The 15,476-nt window shown below is 38.2% G+C and overlaps 1 protein-coding gene across 1 annotated transcript in view; it reads left to right on the top strand.

Moving 5' to 3' along the window:
- The window catches only part of LOC150086824 (F-box DNA helicase 1-like), a 501,907-nt gene that overhangs the window by 95,733 nt on the left and 390,698 nt on the right, over positions 1-15,476 (top strand). The window contains exon 5 of the mRNA XM_090371598.1: positions 1,546-1,718. Coding sequence (XP_090227724.1) covers positions 1,546-1,718 — 173 coding nt within the window. The remainder of the gene's footprint in view (positions 1-1,545; positions 1,719-15,476) is intronic.

Here is a 15,476-nt window from a genome sequence, read left to right as displayed (position 1 = left end):
TCTTTAAGTTCAAAATGTTCCACAATATCCAAATCTCCGGAAATATGACCATAACTGGGATCAATGTAAGATTGTAAATTTTATTGTTTGCAAATTTTGTTGTCCAAATCATAGGTGTTACTACATAAATTATTTGCTATAGTTTTATAATTATAGACTATTAAGCCAAAGGTTTATTAGAGTATTTATATTTTTTAATATGATTTTAATTTTAAACTAATTTTAATATGAATATTTTGGCTAGTAATGGGCAAACAATTATTGTGTGAATTAATACATTTGTTAATATTGATATAATCTATAAATTTATATTGAAATTTCAAGAAAAATTATACTGTGCGTGTTGAAGATTACAATGCTGAGATTTTAGTGTAAATTTACAAATATCATTAATAAGATGAAAACGATGGATAGACTTAAAGTTGAAAGTATAGATGAAACTAAGTAGGGCTTTACGTATGCTGTGGGTAATACTAAAAAGTATATTATGTATAGAATGCAAATCTGTATAATTATTGTTCTATTCACTGAGCACATAAGCAAAATTGTCCAATTTAGATTAATGTTTTTGTTTTTAATTTTGTCCTTGGATTTATTATATATCTATTATTTTGTCATCTGATAAGAAATTTAACCATATAAAATTTTTCACATATACAAGTATCTGATAATTGATTAATAATAAATTTATGATTAAATTTGTTGTTAAGTCCATATGGATAAAGAGTTTAAAATTTTAACATAAAAAGTACCTCTTGACTTATATGTAAGGCAGTATCATGAATTTGTGAATTCATGATGAACTCGTGAATATATATATATATATTGGTAAAACTATGGAATTGAAAGAGGTGATATTCAGTTTCATGTTAAATATTATTATTAGTTTTATTTTTATTTTTACTGTAGATGTTTATGTCTGATCTATGTAAATCTTAGGTGTAATTTATTACTAGTTTATCCAACATATATAATCATACACGTATTGCAAGAAATAAGGTAAATAACATTATGTAATTTGCAAAAAACAGCTGCTGCAAAGTTTGATGCTCTGGGTGTTAAGTGAAAATTTAGAAGTCATAAAAGTGTAGCAAAAAATTGTAGCAAAAAAATGTAGCATAAAAATGTAGTAAAAAATGTTGAAAAGAAGAGAAGGTGGCAGAGAGAGAGAGAGAGAGAGAGAGAGATGTGGTGAAGCGAAAAAAATGGAAAGCAATCAAAGGCAGCATGAGCAAAACCAAGGCAGAGCTAAATGTATAAACTATATATTATATAAAATCACTGAAATCTGTTTTCCATCAATATATAATTCAAACTGAGAATTAAACCTCTCTCTTTTAGTGAATCCCCATAAGGGCATAAATTTTGGACTGCCTGGTAGAATCTCCATAAATAATTGTGGAAAACAACTTATTTTTGAAAAATATAAAATCTGTTTGATAATTTTAATATATTTGAGTTCAAAATATAATTATCAGGAAACATTTTATTTTAAGAGATCATTGCTTATGGAAAGTTTTAGCCCCTGCCTCTTTTCTTTTTCAGAAGTCAAATGTTTGGTGTATTATAACTGTTTTGGTGTTATTATCACAAACAGTTTGGGATATACGTCATATTTTACATTGTGCAGGCTGTTCAGTACATGAAATTTTGGATTGCCTGTATTGCATTGCAACCTTTCTGTTGTATTTCAAGGACACTTACAAAATTAATCATGGGTAAGTATTTAAACTGACTGTTTTATTAATTTTAAGTTGTACAAAAATTTATTTACTGCATAAGTTTTAGTTAACCCTTTCGTGAGTGACCTTGTTGCATGTGGGTGAATTTCCTATGGTGAATTTTCAGTGTCAGTGGGCTCTGTGGAGTCAATTTTATCATTGGATTTTGAAATTTTGGAAAAAATTAACTTTCTCAATATTACAGTAAAGTTATTGTCAAAAATAAAATCAGAATTTTATAAAAATTTGTATTTAAAACCTGTACGGTATTATGATTGCAGGGATATTTCAAGGTAGTGAAAAAGCATCATCATTAAAGCATCATTTTAATGTAGCCATTTACCAAAGTAACATAAACCAAAACGATGCCAAATTAATTAATTAATTTAATTACTTTGGTAAGATGGCTACGTTAAAATGATGCTTTTACACTAACCTACATGTTAGTCATTCTACCTCATAGCATGAGACCTTTGCCCTTAAATAATTTATGGTCTATATCACTGCATACTATCAGGCATCTCTCATATTGTGAAGTTATACTTCATAACTGGGTTGTCACTATTGCAACACCAGGGTACCTGCCCACCCACCGAAGAGAATCCAACAAGCTTTGAAATGGTGCCATCTGGGTAGTGGTATCCGCTGAGAATAGCCGACCGGGCTAGCCGAGTGGGTAAAGTACCTGCCCGGCAACCCAAAGGTCGCGGGTTCGATTCCCGCCTCGGGCTTGGATCAAAGTACTGCAAAAACCTTGGGAGGTGCAATATGGCCACAGAAGCCGATGCGCCAACAACTACCAAATCAAAAAAAAAAAAATCAAACCGCTGAGAATAAATAACAGTAGTCTTCTCCACTGGTGAAGTGTTATTTATTCAAGGTAGTACAATACCATGGCAACTCGTTGTGAAGGCATTTACAATATATGAGATATAACCAAAACAATGCCAATTTAATTAATTAATTTAACTACTTTGGTAGATGGCTACGTTAAAATGATGCTTTTGCACTAACCTACCTGTTAGTCATTCTACCTTGTAGCATGAGGCCTTTGCCCTTAAATAATTTATAGTCTATATACTGATTCTTTAAATGCTTTGTAGGATTTATCTGCTATGAGATATGATCATCATCTGGTCCTGGCCCATGTACAGCAGATGCTATACTCTCTTCTTTAATCCAAATTTGATATCTGATTATGCTGAATGCTAGCTCACTTTTGGATAAGAGGAGATGATTTTGCTGACATTGCAGCCAAATCAGCAATTATCCTGAATAACCTTTTCCCACAGTTTCCTATATAGATTACCAAAAAGTAATATGAAAGGTGTATTCTAGTTGTTACAGTTCATAGCATGGACAGAGTAAAAACAGATTATACCAGATTAAACTTGTAATCAGACTATGGCTGTCAGGTTTGTGTGGTGACTTTGTAGAGGAAATTTTCCTTGTATAGCTAAATTCTTCTTATTTTGCACATTTTTTGTTTTATTTTAATTCGAGGTTTGGTATCACCACAACATGCACATTGCTTTCTCTTGCATCATTGCCATTTTAATGCTGTACTGTAGCAATGCTTTCTTGGATCAAGGCTGCCAACTGCATGAGAAAAAAAACTCATTGAATTTGCTTTGATGACTGCAGCAAACCATTTTCACATACTTATTACAATAAAATTTTAACTGAGCTTCATAATCAGGTAAATAATTTATAGACACCCTGTACATGTAAGTGATATTAAGTAGAGGGAAGAAATATATAAATACAGAAAAAGAGTTAAAAGAATAAAGAAATGAAAGAAATTACATTATATATGTAAAAAAATGTAAATATACATAAATATACAGTAAACCCCCGCTATTCGCGGGGGTTACGTTCCTGAGAAATGCTGTGAATACCGAAAACACGAATACTGAGGTATGGCTCCCATAGTAATAAAGGGGTTCCGTTCCAAAGTTTGAAATAAGAAAAACTAGTCTAAAATTTTGTCTATGTATGTATTATGTACCTTCATAATATGACTATGTACATAGACAGTACATACTGAAATGCAAGCATAAGGCACCGAAATGAAAATAAGAAACAATTTAATATTAAATGTAATATTTATTAGAAAATTCAAACAAATCTTTCAATCCAGTGCCTTTGCTATAGCTAAAAAACTTATCCCACCAGTTCTATCACCAGTTTCGCTAAACTGTTGAAAAAGGTGTTTTGCCTTTTCATGACTGACGAAAAGGAGAATTTTATTTTGAGTTCGGTCTTCTATCCACAGATTTAAAGCCTTTTCCATTTTTTCTAATTTAACATCACAAGTTACAGAGCAAATTTTTGAAGCAATTACCGCATTTTCACGGACACTATGGCGGATTTTTTCTTCTGATTTCTTGATTGATCGTATTGTTGACTTATTGATTTTATAATGTTTTGCCACTGACGAGACACTTTCACCATTAGAAATTTTGTCTAATAACTGAATTTTACTCGCTAATGTCATCACCTTCTTTGATCTTTTCACAATTCCCTTGTTATTCGTAGCCATATTTTTGTAGGGGTTAGGAAAGAATTTGTCCACAATAAAGTCACTTTCTTCCGTTAACACACTCGAAAAGTCTGTTTACCCTAACACACTGCAAAATGGTAGATTTTTCACTTTTGTAAGCATATCAATTCATAAATTGATAAATTTATTCAATTTCATCATCATCATCAGCCATTTTCAATCCACTGCAGGATGAAGGCCTCTCCAGCAACTTTCCAGTTCCTTCTGTTTTGAGCACTGGCCATCCATTTACTACTCAAAAACTCATGAATTTCATCTATCCATCTCCGCCTTTGTCTTCCAGGTTTTCTTCTAGCTCCTCTTGTGTACAATTCTGTTATTTTCTTAGTCCATCTGTCATCATGTCTTCGAGCTATGTGTCCTGCCCAAGACCATTTTAGTTCTTTAGTTTTGATAAGAATGTCCTTTACTTGAGTTTGCTGCCTAATCCATATGTTTCTCTTCTTATCTAACAGTCTGATTCCCAATATAATTCGTTCCATTCTTCGCTGTGTAGTTCTTAGCTTCTCTTCCATTCTTTTGGTGAGTGCCCAAGTTTCACTTCCATAAGTCATGGTGGGGAGTATACATTGATTCATTATTTTACGTTTCAGACAAACTGGGATATTGCTCTTCAGTATGTGACTATATTTCCTGAATGCTATCCATCCAAAATTTATTCTTCTCTTGACTTCCAGCCATTTATCATTATTACAGCTAATAACTTGTCCCAGATAAGTATATGACTCCACCTTTTCAATTACTGCTCCTTCAATCATTATTTCCCTTTCCGTGGCATACTTGTTCATCATTACTTTTGTTTTAGCCATATTCATCTTTAGTCCAAAATCCTTACTAACTGTGCATAACTGATTAAGATTTTCCTCTAATTCTTTGGGATCGTGGCTTATGACCACAATGTCACCTGCAAATCGTAAATGGTTTAGGTACTCTCCGTTCACATTGACTCTTTTCTGCGACCAGTCTAATCTTCTGAAAGCTTCCTCAAGGGCAGCAGTAAACAGCTTCGGAGATATTGTGTCTCCTTGTCGAATTCCTTTCTCGATTTTAAATTTGCTACTGTCTTTGTCTAGTCTAATAAAGGATGTAGCACTCTCATATATTTTCTTCAAAATCATAATATATGGAGTATCTATGCCTTGTCTTTCCAGTGCCCGAAACATTGCCTTATGCTGTATGGAGTCAAATGCCTTTTCATAATCCACAAATGCCAGGCATAATGGTGTTTTATATTCATTTGCTTTCTCCATCAGCTGTGATATTACGTGAAGGTGATCCATAGTTGAGAATCCTGTCCTAAAGCCAGCTTGCTCTTTCGGTTGATTCTCATCAAGTATTCTCTCTAATCTGTTAGTAATGACCCTTGTGAACAACTTGTAGATATGGGATAACAAGCTAATTGGTCTATAATTTCCAATTTCTGATTTATCTCCTTTCTTATGCAGCAAAACTATGATTGCATTATTCCACTGCTTAGGCATCACATCTTTTCTAATGCACTTTGTGAAGAGCCTTGCCAGTTTTTGTGTTATGTCTCTTCCTCCCAATTTTAACAACTCTACAGTAACTTCATCTCCCCCCGGGGCTTTCCGATTCTTCATTTTCTTCAATGCATGTTCTACCTCATCAGGAAGAATATCGGGTATGTTGTATGTGTTGCTACTTTGCAATCCATCTTCCCCACTGCTGGTATCATTCCCTCGCTCCTTGTATAATTCTCTATAGTAGTCTTCTGTTATTTGAATTATGCCTTCTCTGCTGTTTATAAGTACACCATCACTATTCTTCAGTTTCAGTATCATTTGTCTTTCTGTATTACTGCTCATGGCTGCTGATTTAAATCCTTTGTTTTCCCTTAATGCTTGTTCTACTTTTCTTGTGTTAAATCTTCTTATGTCCTCTCTGAGTCTCTTTCTAATGGCTTTGCATAACTCAGTATACTCAATTTTCTCCCTGTCAGTGTTTTTCTTGCTCTTCATTTGTCGTCTTTGGTTCATCATGACAAGTGTTTCTTGACTAGTTTTTTATTCTTTGGATTTCTGTTTCCCTATAGGTTTCTTGGGCTTTATCACTTTCAGAAAGTTGTAATATTCCTCGTCGATATCTTGGTCCTGAGCAGTCTGCAGAAGCTCAAACTTGTTCTTAAGTTCCAGTACATACTGCTTTTTCTCCTCCTCTGTTATTTCAAAGACCTTTGTATTATTTACTCGAGTCAGTTTTTTCCTTTCCTTTCCTACATCTATATCAAGTGTACATCTTACCATTCTGTGATCACTTCCAACATTTACCTTATTCAGGACGGTAACATCATTCACAATATATCTTCTGTTAGTGAGGATGAAGTCGATTTCATTAGTTGTTAATCCATTTGGACTCTTCCATGTCCACTTTCTGTTCACCCTTTTCTTGAAAAAAGTGTTCATTACTGACATTCCTTGAGATTCTGCAAATTCCACAAGTCTTTCACCTCTTTTATTTCTTTCACCAATTCCAAAATTTCCTATAGTTCCTCTTTCTGCGCTGTTTTGCCTTTTTCCAACCTTAGCATTGAAGTCCCCCATAATAATAGTGTAGTGGGTTTTCTGCTCATCTAGAAGACTCAATTTCAGTGTACATTTCTTCAACCTCTTCATCATCATGGCTCGATGTTGGTGCATAAATCATTATAATCTTTAGCTTGTACCTCTTAGAAATCTTGAGTATTAGTCTTGACACCCTTGGTGATGTACTTTTGAATTCCAAAATGTTGTTTTTAAAATCTTTATGGACCAGAAACCCAACTCCACCTTCACTCCTTTCACTGTTTCCATTGGTGTACAGCAGATTTCCACTTGATAAACTTATAAGTAATTCATTTCTTCTTCTTGTTTCAGCCAAACCGATGATATTCCAATTCACATTTTCTAATTCCTTTTCCAGCTCTAATATCCTGTCTTCACCAATGAGTGATCGTACGTTATAACAGGCCAAGTTCAATTTCCGTGCATGGCAGCCTGGTCGTACCCAGAGATTCTTAGCACCCTCTGCTTCCACTCTGATCCTCTCGCTGCCGTAAGAGGGAGAGTGAAAGCTGCTGGGGACTGAGGGCCATTTGTATTGTTGTGCTCTCATTGCTGGAGGGTTTGGTCTTTTCCTCTTCACGCTGACCAGGCGTCTTGAAGAGAACCACTCTACATGTTCGTTGCCATCTAAGTGATGTAACAGGGCTTACCATCGAGAAGGTGTGCATGAGTGGATTTTAGGGAGGCAGGCCAACCGGACTTCTCCTAAATCTTCTGTAATAGAGAGATATTGGATCCATCAGTGTTTTAGGCTGAGTGTCTGATAACACACAGGATACCTGTTCCCCTCTAAGCCCCCTTATTCAATTTATAAGCATATAAATTAAAAGCAAACGACGAAACCTTCCATGACAAGCGCATAGCACATACTGAACAAGGATTAGCGAGAAACATCCACGCTTGCAATTTTGTCACCCTTCTCCCCCCACCCACTGAGCTCTGTTTTGACCGGGAAAGATGATTTTAGCCATGCCCATGTTTTTTTATGGCGGAAAATGTTCGCGGCGATTTAAAATTCACATTTTTTTTAGATTTCATTTTATATTAAATCAGCGACCGCGAATACAGATACTGCGAATAGTGGGTGTTTACTGTACAAGTAAAAATGAAAATTGATTTATTTTTATTTGTATATTTATGTATATTTAAATTTTTTTTATATAGTGTAATTTCTTTCGTTTCTTTACTCTTGTTACTCTACTCTTTTCTGTATTCTTATATTTCTTTACTCTATTACTTATGTCTTTACTCCTTTTTCTATATTTCTTCTCTCTGTTACTTATATCACTTATGTTCATTATGGTTGTTGGGTACCTTCTGTTTGTCATTGGCCGTTCTCTGTAAATCTCCCTTTTTTTGTTTTCACCACCGTCTTTTTCCTTTTGTGTAATATATTGTTTATATATTACATAAACAATATAGTATATAAAAAGAAAAAAAACATGTAAAAGGAAAAAGCTGCTATGTTATATACAGGGTGTACATAAATTAGTCGGGCAAAATAAATGGTTTATTATGCATAGGTATACAGCCAAACATGAGAGTACACATGATTATAAGATAGTGAAACACATAAAGTTTACCTTTTTCGCAAATGTTTGATGTGGCTGCCCTTCATTACTCTGCAAATGTCCCATCGGTAAATCAGTTCTTGCCATATGTTTCTGAGCATGTTCACGTCAATCAAACCAAGTGCAGTGCTGATTCGTGATTTCAATTCAGGAATGGATGTCGGAAGCGGCGGACTGTAAACCTGATTTTTTTACAAAACCCCATACACTGAAATCTAGGGGTGAAAGGTCTGATGATCATGGTGGCCATGGATCATCTCCGCGACCAATCCAAACTGGTACTTCAGCACTGAGGTAAGCAGTGCGTAGCACACACTTCTTGATTAGACCTGGGTTTGAGCCTGTCACCACCAAATACAGAGGATGCGGAAAGGTCAGGGAATGACCACGGCATATCCCGGAGCAATATGGCCTTAGTTGCTAATGCTCCTAAAAACCAAATAACAAACAAACAACAACTGAGGTAAGAAGTAACCGCTATGTGGAAGTGACAGGGTGCGCCATCTTGTTGGAAAATGGAACCTCCATGCATTGTTTCCTTCAGGATTGGCATAAGGTAAATCTGAAGCATGTCCAGGTATATGATTCCCGTAACAGTTTTTTCAGCAAAGAAGAATGTCCCAAAAACATTAGAACAACTTACAGCACAAAACACATTTACCTTGGGAGTATCCCTTTCATGGTCTAAGGTGGCATGAGGATTTTCTGATCCCCAAATCCTGAAATTATGTCTATTCACTTTGCCACTCAAATGAAAAGTTGCCATATGTTTCTGAAAACTAACTGTGACAAGAAATCAACATCCCTTTCCATGCGCTCTAACATATCGGTGCAAAAATTTTCTCTCTTTGACAGGTCCATGGGCTTAAGAGCTTGAACAATTTGCAATTTGTAAGGTCTGAACATCAGACGTTTTTGCAGGATTTTGTTAACTGTTGATTTAGGAATTCCCAGCTGTAAACTAGCTCGTGCTGTACATTTTGTCGGACTTCTCAAAAATGAATCTCTCACTGCGTCAACCGTCTCATCTTTAATTTTAGGTCTGCCTTGCCCACTAAGCCTATGAGCCACACATCCCGTTTCGGTGAATCGCTTATACCATGCTACAATAGTGTCTCTTTTCGGGGCACTTTTCTGGTATTCTCAACCAAAATTTCGTTGCACTTGCACAGCGGAATGAGTTTCATGTAACCACAGACAGCATTTTGCTTTTTCAGCGCCGTTATATGTCTCCATCGTTACGAGAACACAGAAAGAATGATAAACAACCACGAACTACATCTCACTGATACGTGGACTTGAAACACATACGTGGATACCTAGCACCATCTATCTGCAAGCTTAGGATACAATACTACTCTTCTGCCATTGAACTGGTACCTTACAATTAATATTTCGCAAATTATTCAGTTACTAAATTGCCCAACTAATTTGTGTCCACCCTGTATATATAGTAGAACCTGGATAAGAAATTCCCGCAGAAGTTTTCCGGGTAAAAGGTTTTCCCGCATAAAAAGTCTGTGATAAAGAATACACGGTGTATTATTATAATGATGTTTTCCCACTTAATACATTTTTTAAATATAGAAATTCTTTATTTATTCATGTGTCGACCTTTATTATTTTTTTTATTTCTTCGCTGTGAAGTGTTTGTCGTTAAGTTCTCACGGTTCTGAATTACTTAGTGAATCGTTCTTATTTTAATTGTGACCTTTTAAGGTATATGAAAGCCGAACTTATAATACTGTACTTTATTAATTTTATTTCTGTAGATTACCATTAGAATTTTTGGTAATTCTTTAAAGAATAACCGTATTTTTGTCTATCTACCGTATCAGCTCTAATTATTCATTCCTCCTTGGCAGTTTTATTTTAATGGTACAAATAATTAATTATTAATTATACTATTTTATAATTTTATAATTTGGAAGGATGAACTCAAAAGGAATAAAAAGAAAGGCTTTGACATTAAAAGAAAAACTTGATGTCATAAAAACGGTGGAATCTAATCCCTCTTGCACATGAGTCGAGGTGGCAAAAAAATCTTAATATGCCAATTTCTACAGTAAATGAAATTATGTCACAAAAAGAAGTATTGAATCAAATAACCTTAATGTTTCATGTAAAGTTAAAAGGAGCCAAACTGGAAAAAATGGAGATGTGGAGAAGGCATTAGTGGTTTGGTTCAAGCAGATATCTGCTGCAAATGTTCCAGTTAATGGCAATGTATTGAGAGAGAAGGGTATTGAAATTGCTGATAGGTTTGAAGTGGATTTCATTCCTTCCGATGGGTGGATTGATAGATTTAAGAATAAATATGGTTTAGTTTACAAAATATTTAGAGGAGAATCTTCTAGTGTGAATATGTTACAAGTTGCTGAGTGGAGAAAAAAGGAACTACATGTTTTGATCAAGCAATATAGAAAGTGTGATATTTTTAATGTTAATGAATTAGGACTCTTTTATAATCTAGCAATAGCATTAGTAGAGGGATGTGATGCAAGAAAGCAAACTTATATAGCATCAGCCAAAAAAAAAAAAAAAAACCCCTTCCCATTTCACCCATCCATTCACTCCAAATGCTTGTCTAGTGCATCCTTGAACTTATTTAAGTTTTTGACCTCTACTACAACAGATAGAAGTTTGTTCCAACTATCAACTGCCTGCTGGCTAAAGGCAGATTTCTGCACATCTATTCTACAATTGTCTTCCCTCAGTTTGAATTTATGTCCCCTCACGTGAGTAATCTGAGCAAGAGGAAGAATCCCATCAGAATTAAGCTTGTTTAAACCATTCAAGGCCTTACACACCTTAGTCATATCACCTTGCAGGTGCCTGGTCTCCAGAAGCTGCAATTTGCAGAACTTAAGCCTTTCTTGGTAACACCAACCCTTTGTTCCACTCACCAATCTTGTTGCCGTTCTCTGTACTTGTTTCAGCAGCTCTACGTCCCTTTTTTTTTTTTTTATTGTATGATGTGAGCAGTTCATGAAGGAACCAGTTTTTTCCTTCTTCCTTCATGTATTGTGGCCGTGAGATCCAACTGGATAGTGAGGCACCATTGTGATGTCCAAGCCTGAGGCGGGATTCGAAACTGCGACCTTTGGGTTGCCAGGCAGGCACTTTATGCACCCTGCTAGCCCCGTCGCCTACATCCTTCCTAAAACGAGGCCTATACACCTGTAGCAGTACTCAAGGTATGACCTGACCATTTCCTTTTACAAGAGGACAATCACCTCCTTATCCTTGCTAGCAAAATTCCTGTACATCATTGACAAGACCCCATGAGCTACTCTTGCAGCCTGTCTAAACTGCTTAGAAAACTTCATATATGACTGCACAGTTACCCCCAGGTCCTTTTCATTCTCTGCTACCCTAAGTGTAGTACCACGCAGTTGGTACTTTACTCTGGGGTTACTGCTACCCATATGCATTACTTTACATTTGTCAATGTTAAACTACAGTTGCCACCTCTCAGCCCATCTGCTCAACCTTTTTAGAGCCTGTTGCAGTAGTATACTAACATTACTGTCATTAACAACTCTGCTAACCTTGTATCGTCTAGAAACTTGGACATTAACACTGATATACCTTCATCAATATCATTGATAAATACAGAAAACAACAATGAGCCCAGCACTGACCCCTGGGGGACTCCACTAATAACACTAGTCCACGAAGAGCAGTGGTGTCCCTTGATTACCACTCTCTGTCTTCTACCACTAAGCCATCCTTTTATCCATTGTAGCCCCTCGACGTGGGCACCTGTACGTGGTGAGGGGACCTCCCAGTGACGCTGCTGGACTTCCAGACTAGCATCACTGGGATCCAACGCCCACAGCCCAGGTTCCAGGCTTACATCAATGGAATCCGGCGTGTTTGCCGTGCGCTGCGACCCGTGGAAATTCGGAAAGGGGGATCCTGGTGGTTGAGGGGCCCAGCTTCAATACACCACTTTGGCCCCTGCTTCGACAAGACGGGTGGTCCTGGAAGGCCCGGCTAGGATCAATCGGCTAGTAGGCTCGCCTGCGAGGGTCAACCGTGTCAATGCCACGCCCCTACCCTCATGGTCCGAGGGACAGGATTCAGGCTGGCGGCGGTGCGGGTATAGTGTCTGGGTAGCCCTGGCGTCCCACTCCCGAGCGCATTTATTGCATGCCGGGTAGTGGGCATCCCTTTGGGCTCCGTGGTGGGTGGGGAGCCCGGGCACTGAACAAATAAAAAACCTCTATGAATCCTGATAAACTTACTCCTTCAGGGGCCCCAACCCGGTCCCTATCTGAAAATTTAGACAGTGAAGCAGATAGCATTATTGCTAAAAAGAGGCAGCGAACCGAACTACCATCAGGGCCAGTCCCAAGGTTCTTAATCATGCATTCTACCAATGAGACACCGATTGGTAAAATGTCGCCCTTTTTCATTCAAAAAGGGTTAGATGGGTTAGCAGGTTCACCCAAATCAGTTAAGAGGCTTCGTTCTGGAGACCTCTTAATTGAAACTAAAAATGACAGGCAATCTGAACATCTCCTCCGAACAATATCAATCGGAGGAATCCCTATAACAGTGACACCACACAGAACACTCAATTCATCGAGACGTGTCATTTCGGAGTGGGACCTTCTCAACGTAACCGAGGAGGAAATCTGCTCCGAATTAAAACCACAGGGAGTCATTGCCGTCAAGAGAATTACTGCGCGAAGGGATGGAAAAATTGTTAAAACCAGGAGCGTTATCCTGACTTTTAACTCTCCTAAACCTCCTGACGAGATTAAAGCTGGATATATCAACTGTTCAGTGCGTCCATACGTTCCGAACCCTTTAAGGTGTTTTAAATGCCAGAAGTATGGACATTCTCAAATGGCCTGCCGTGGAGTCCTTGCATGCGCTCGATGCGGTGCAAAGGACCACGAAACAACAGCATGTTCAGCCGCAAAACCCACCTGTATTAACTGTGAAGGCGAACACCCGGCCTTTTCACGAGCATGCCAGAGGTGGAAAGAAGAAAAAGAAATTCAATGGCTGAAGGCAGAGCTAAATATATCATACCAGGAGGCAAGGAAATCGGTCAAACCCCTGAATATCAAGAAACCTACCTACGCCCAGAAGGTAGCAGGGAGATGCTCCGTCGGAACTCAGACGGAACTCTGACGGAGTCTTTCACTCCCATCGCGCGTTACCTTTTAAGTTCTCAAAAACCTGCGCAGTAGGACCAATCAGCTGCCACTCCTATATCGGTACCTCCTAATGCTCCACAAGTTCCAAAGGTAACTATGAAAGAAAAGAATAAAAAAGGGGAAGTGCCCCCTAGTACCCAAGAAAAGATGGATGTTGAGCAGGAGGAGGTACCCGAAGATTCAGTCTTGGAACTCTTTGCGGAGGAGGAAATGGACACGGGACAGCGTCCATTCTTCCCCAAAAAAGATAAATCCAAGACTGATAAAAGTAAGCCCTCAGCACCTCGGAAGCCGCCTGATGGACCCACCAAGCCAAAATAATGGCTAAATTCCTACAATGGAATTGCCGTGGATTCCGCCAAAATGCAGAAGACATCAAGGCACTCCTGCAAAAGCACAAACCATCTTGCTTTTGCATACAGGAGACTTACCTAAGGGCAAATGATGACCCCAGGATGCACGTTACTGTCATTTGCAAGGATAGAACTGGGGATGGCCCAGCTCATGGAGGAGTCGCAATCCTTGTGGGCAACCATACCCCTTTTCAGCATCTGCAACTTACCACCAGCATAGAGGCAGTAGCAATTCGAATAACAGTGGGGTTTTTACTAACCGTTTGCTCTATATATTTGCCACCTGGTACTGACATCTGCCAGAAAGACCTTGATGATCTCGTAATGCAGTTGCCACCCCCTTTCTTACTTCTTGGGGACGTTAATGGACATAACACCCTGTGGGGTAGTGCTAGCATTAATAGAAGGGGACGAGTCATAGAGCGTATGCTCATTGACAATGACCTCTGCCTTCTTAATGTGGGAACAAACACCTTTTTCCACATGCCTACCCGTACGTTTTCTGCCATTGATCTCTCTATCAGCTCGCCTTCTCTTCTCTCTTCACTTACCTCGGAGGTAGAAGGGAACCTGTATGGAAGTGATCACTTCCCCGTGATAACCACCTTAATTACTGGGAGACCTTGTCTTCCTGTCAGGTTACCGCGGTGGAAGTTTGATCAAGCTGACTGGAGTGCCTTTCAACACCTGGCAAAATTTGACAACTCTACAGTCAGTCAGGAGCCTATCAATGATGCAGTTACGTACATAACAGAAAATATTGTCCATGCAGCTGCAACCACAATTCCAAAAACATCCACCCGGTTTCCTCCATTTCCAAAGCCATGGTGGAATCCAGAATGCACAGCAGCTAAAAAGGCTCAAAACAAGGCTTGGGGGATATTTCGAAGATATCCTACCACAGTCAATCTATTAGCCTTTAAACGTGCCCGAGCCAAAGCACGCTACATCCGCCGTCAGAGTCAAAGGGAATCGTGGATCCGTTTCACATCATCCATTACCCAGACGACCAGTACTAAGGTGGTCTGGGAAAAAATCCGGAAAATGAAGGGAAAATACACAGCACACCCCTCATCGGTCCTTGAACATAATGGATGTACTATTGCAGACTCTACTGCAATAGCCAATGCTCTTGGGGAAACTTTTTCTAACATCTCTGCAACATCATCTTACTCCCCAGAGTTTCTGGTCTTAAAGCACAACATTGAAAAACAGACCCTTAAATTCACATCAAAGGGTTCCCACCTATACAATGGGCCGTTTAATATCAATGAGCTGAAAACAGCACTCGCCCGTACAAAGGCTACAGCTGCTGGACCAGACAACATCCATTATGAAATGCTCAACCATCTTTCACCAGAATCCATGGACCATGTGCTCTTCCTGTACAACAGAATCTTCCTTGAAGAGCACTTTCCGGATACCTGGCGCAAGGCAACTATACTTGCTTTTGCTAAGCCGGGAAAGGATCTTAAATGTCCAAAAAACTATCGTCCTATTGCTCTGACCAGCTGTCTGTGCAAAATATTGGAG

The sequence above is a fragment of the Mastigoproctus giganteus genome, chromosome 4 (genome assembly GCF_048544385.1).
Source record: "Mastigoproctus giganteus isolate SK-2022 chromosome 4, ASM4854438v1, whole genome shotgun sequence".
Classification (NCBI taxonomy): Eukaryota; Metazoa; Arthropoda; class Arachnida; order Uropygi; family Thelyphonidae; genus Mastigoproctus; species Mastigoproctus giganteus.
The sequence above is the reverse complement of the archived record's forward strand: the minus strand, read 5'-3'. Positions and strand labels throughout refer to the sequence as shown.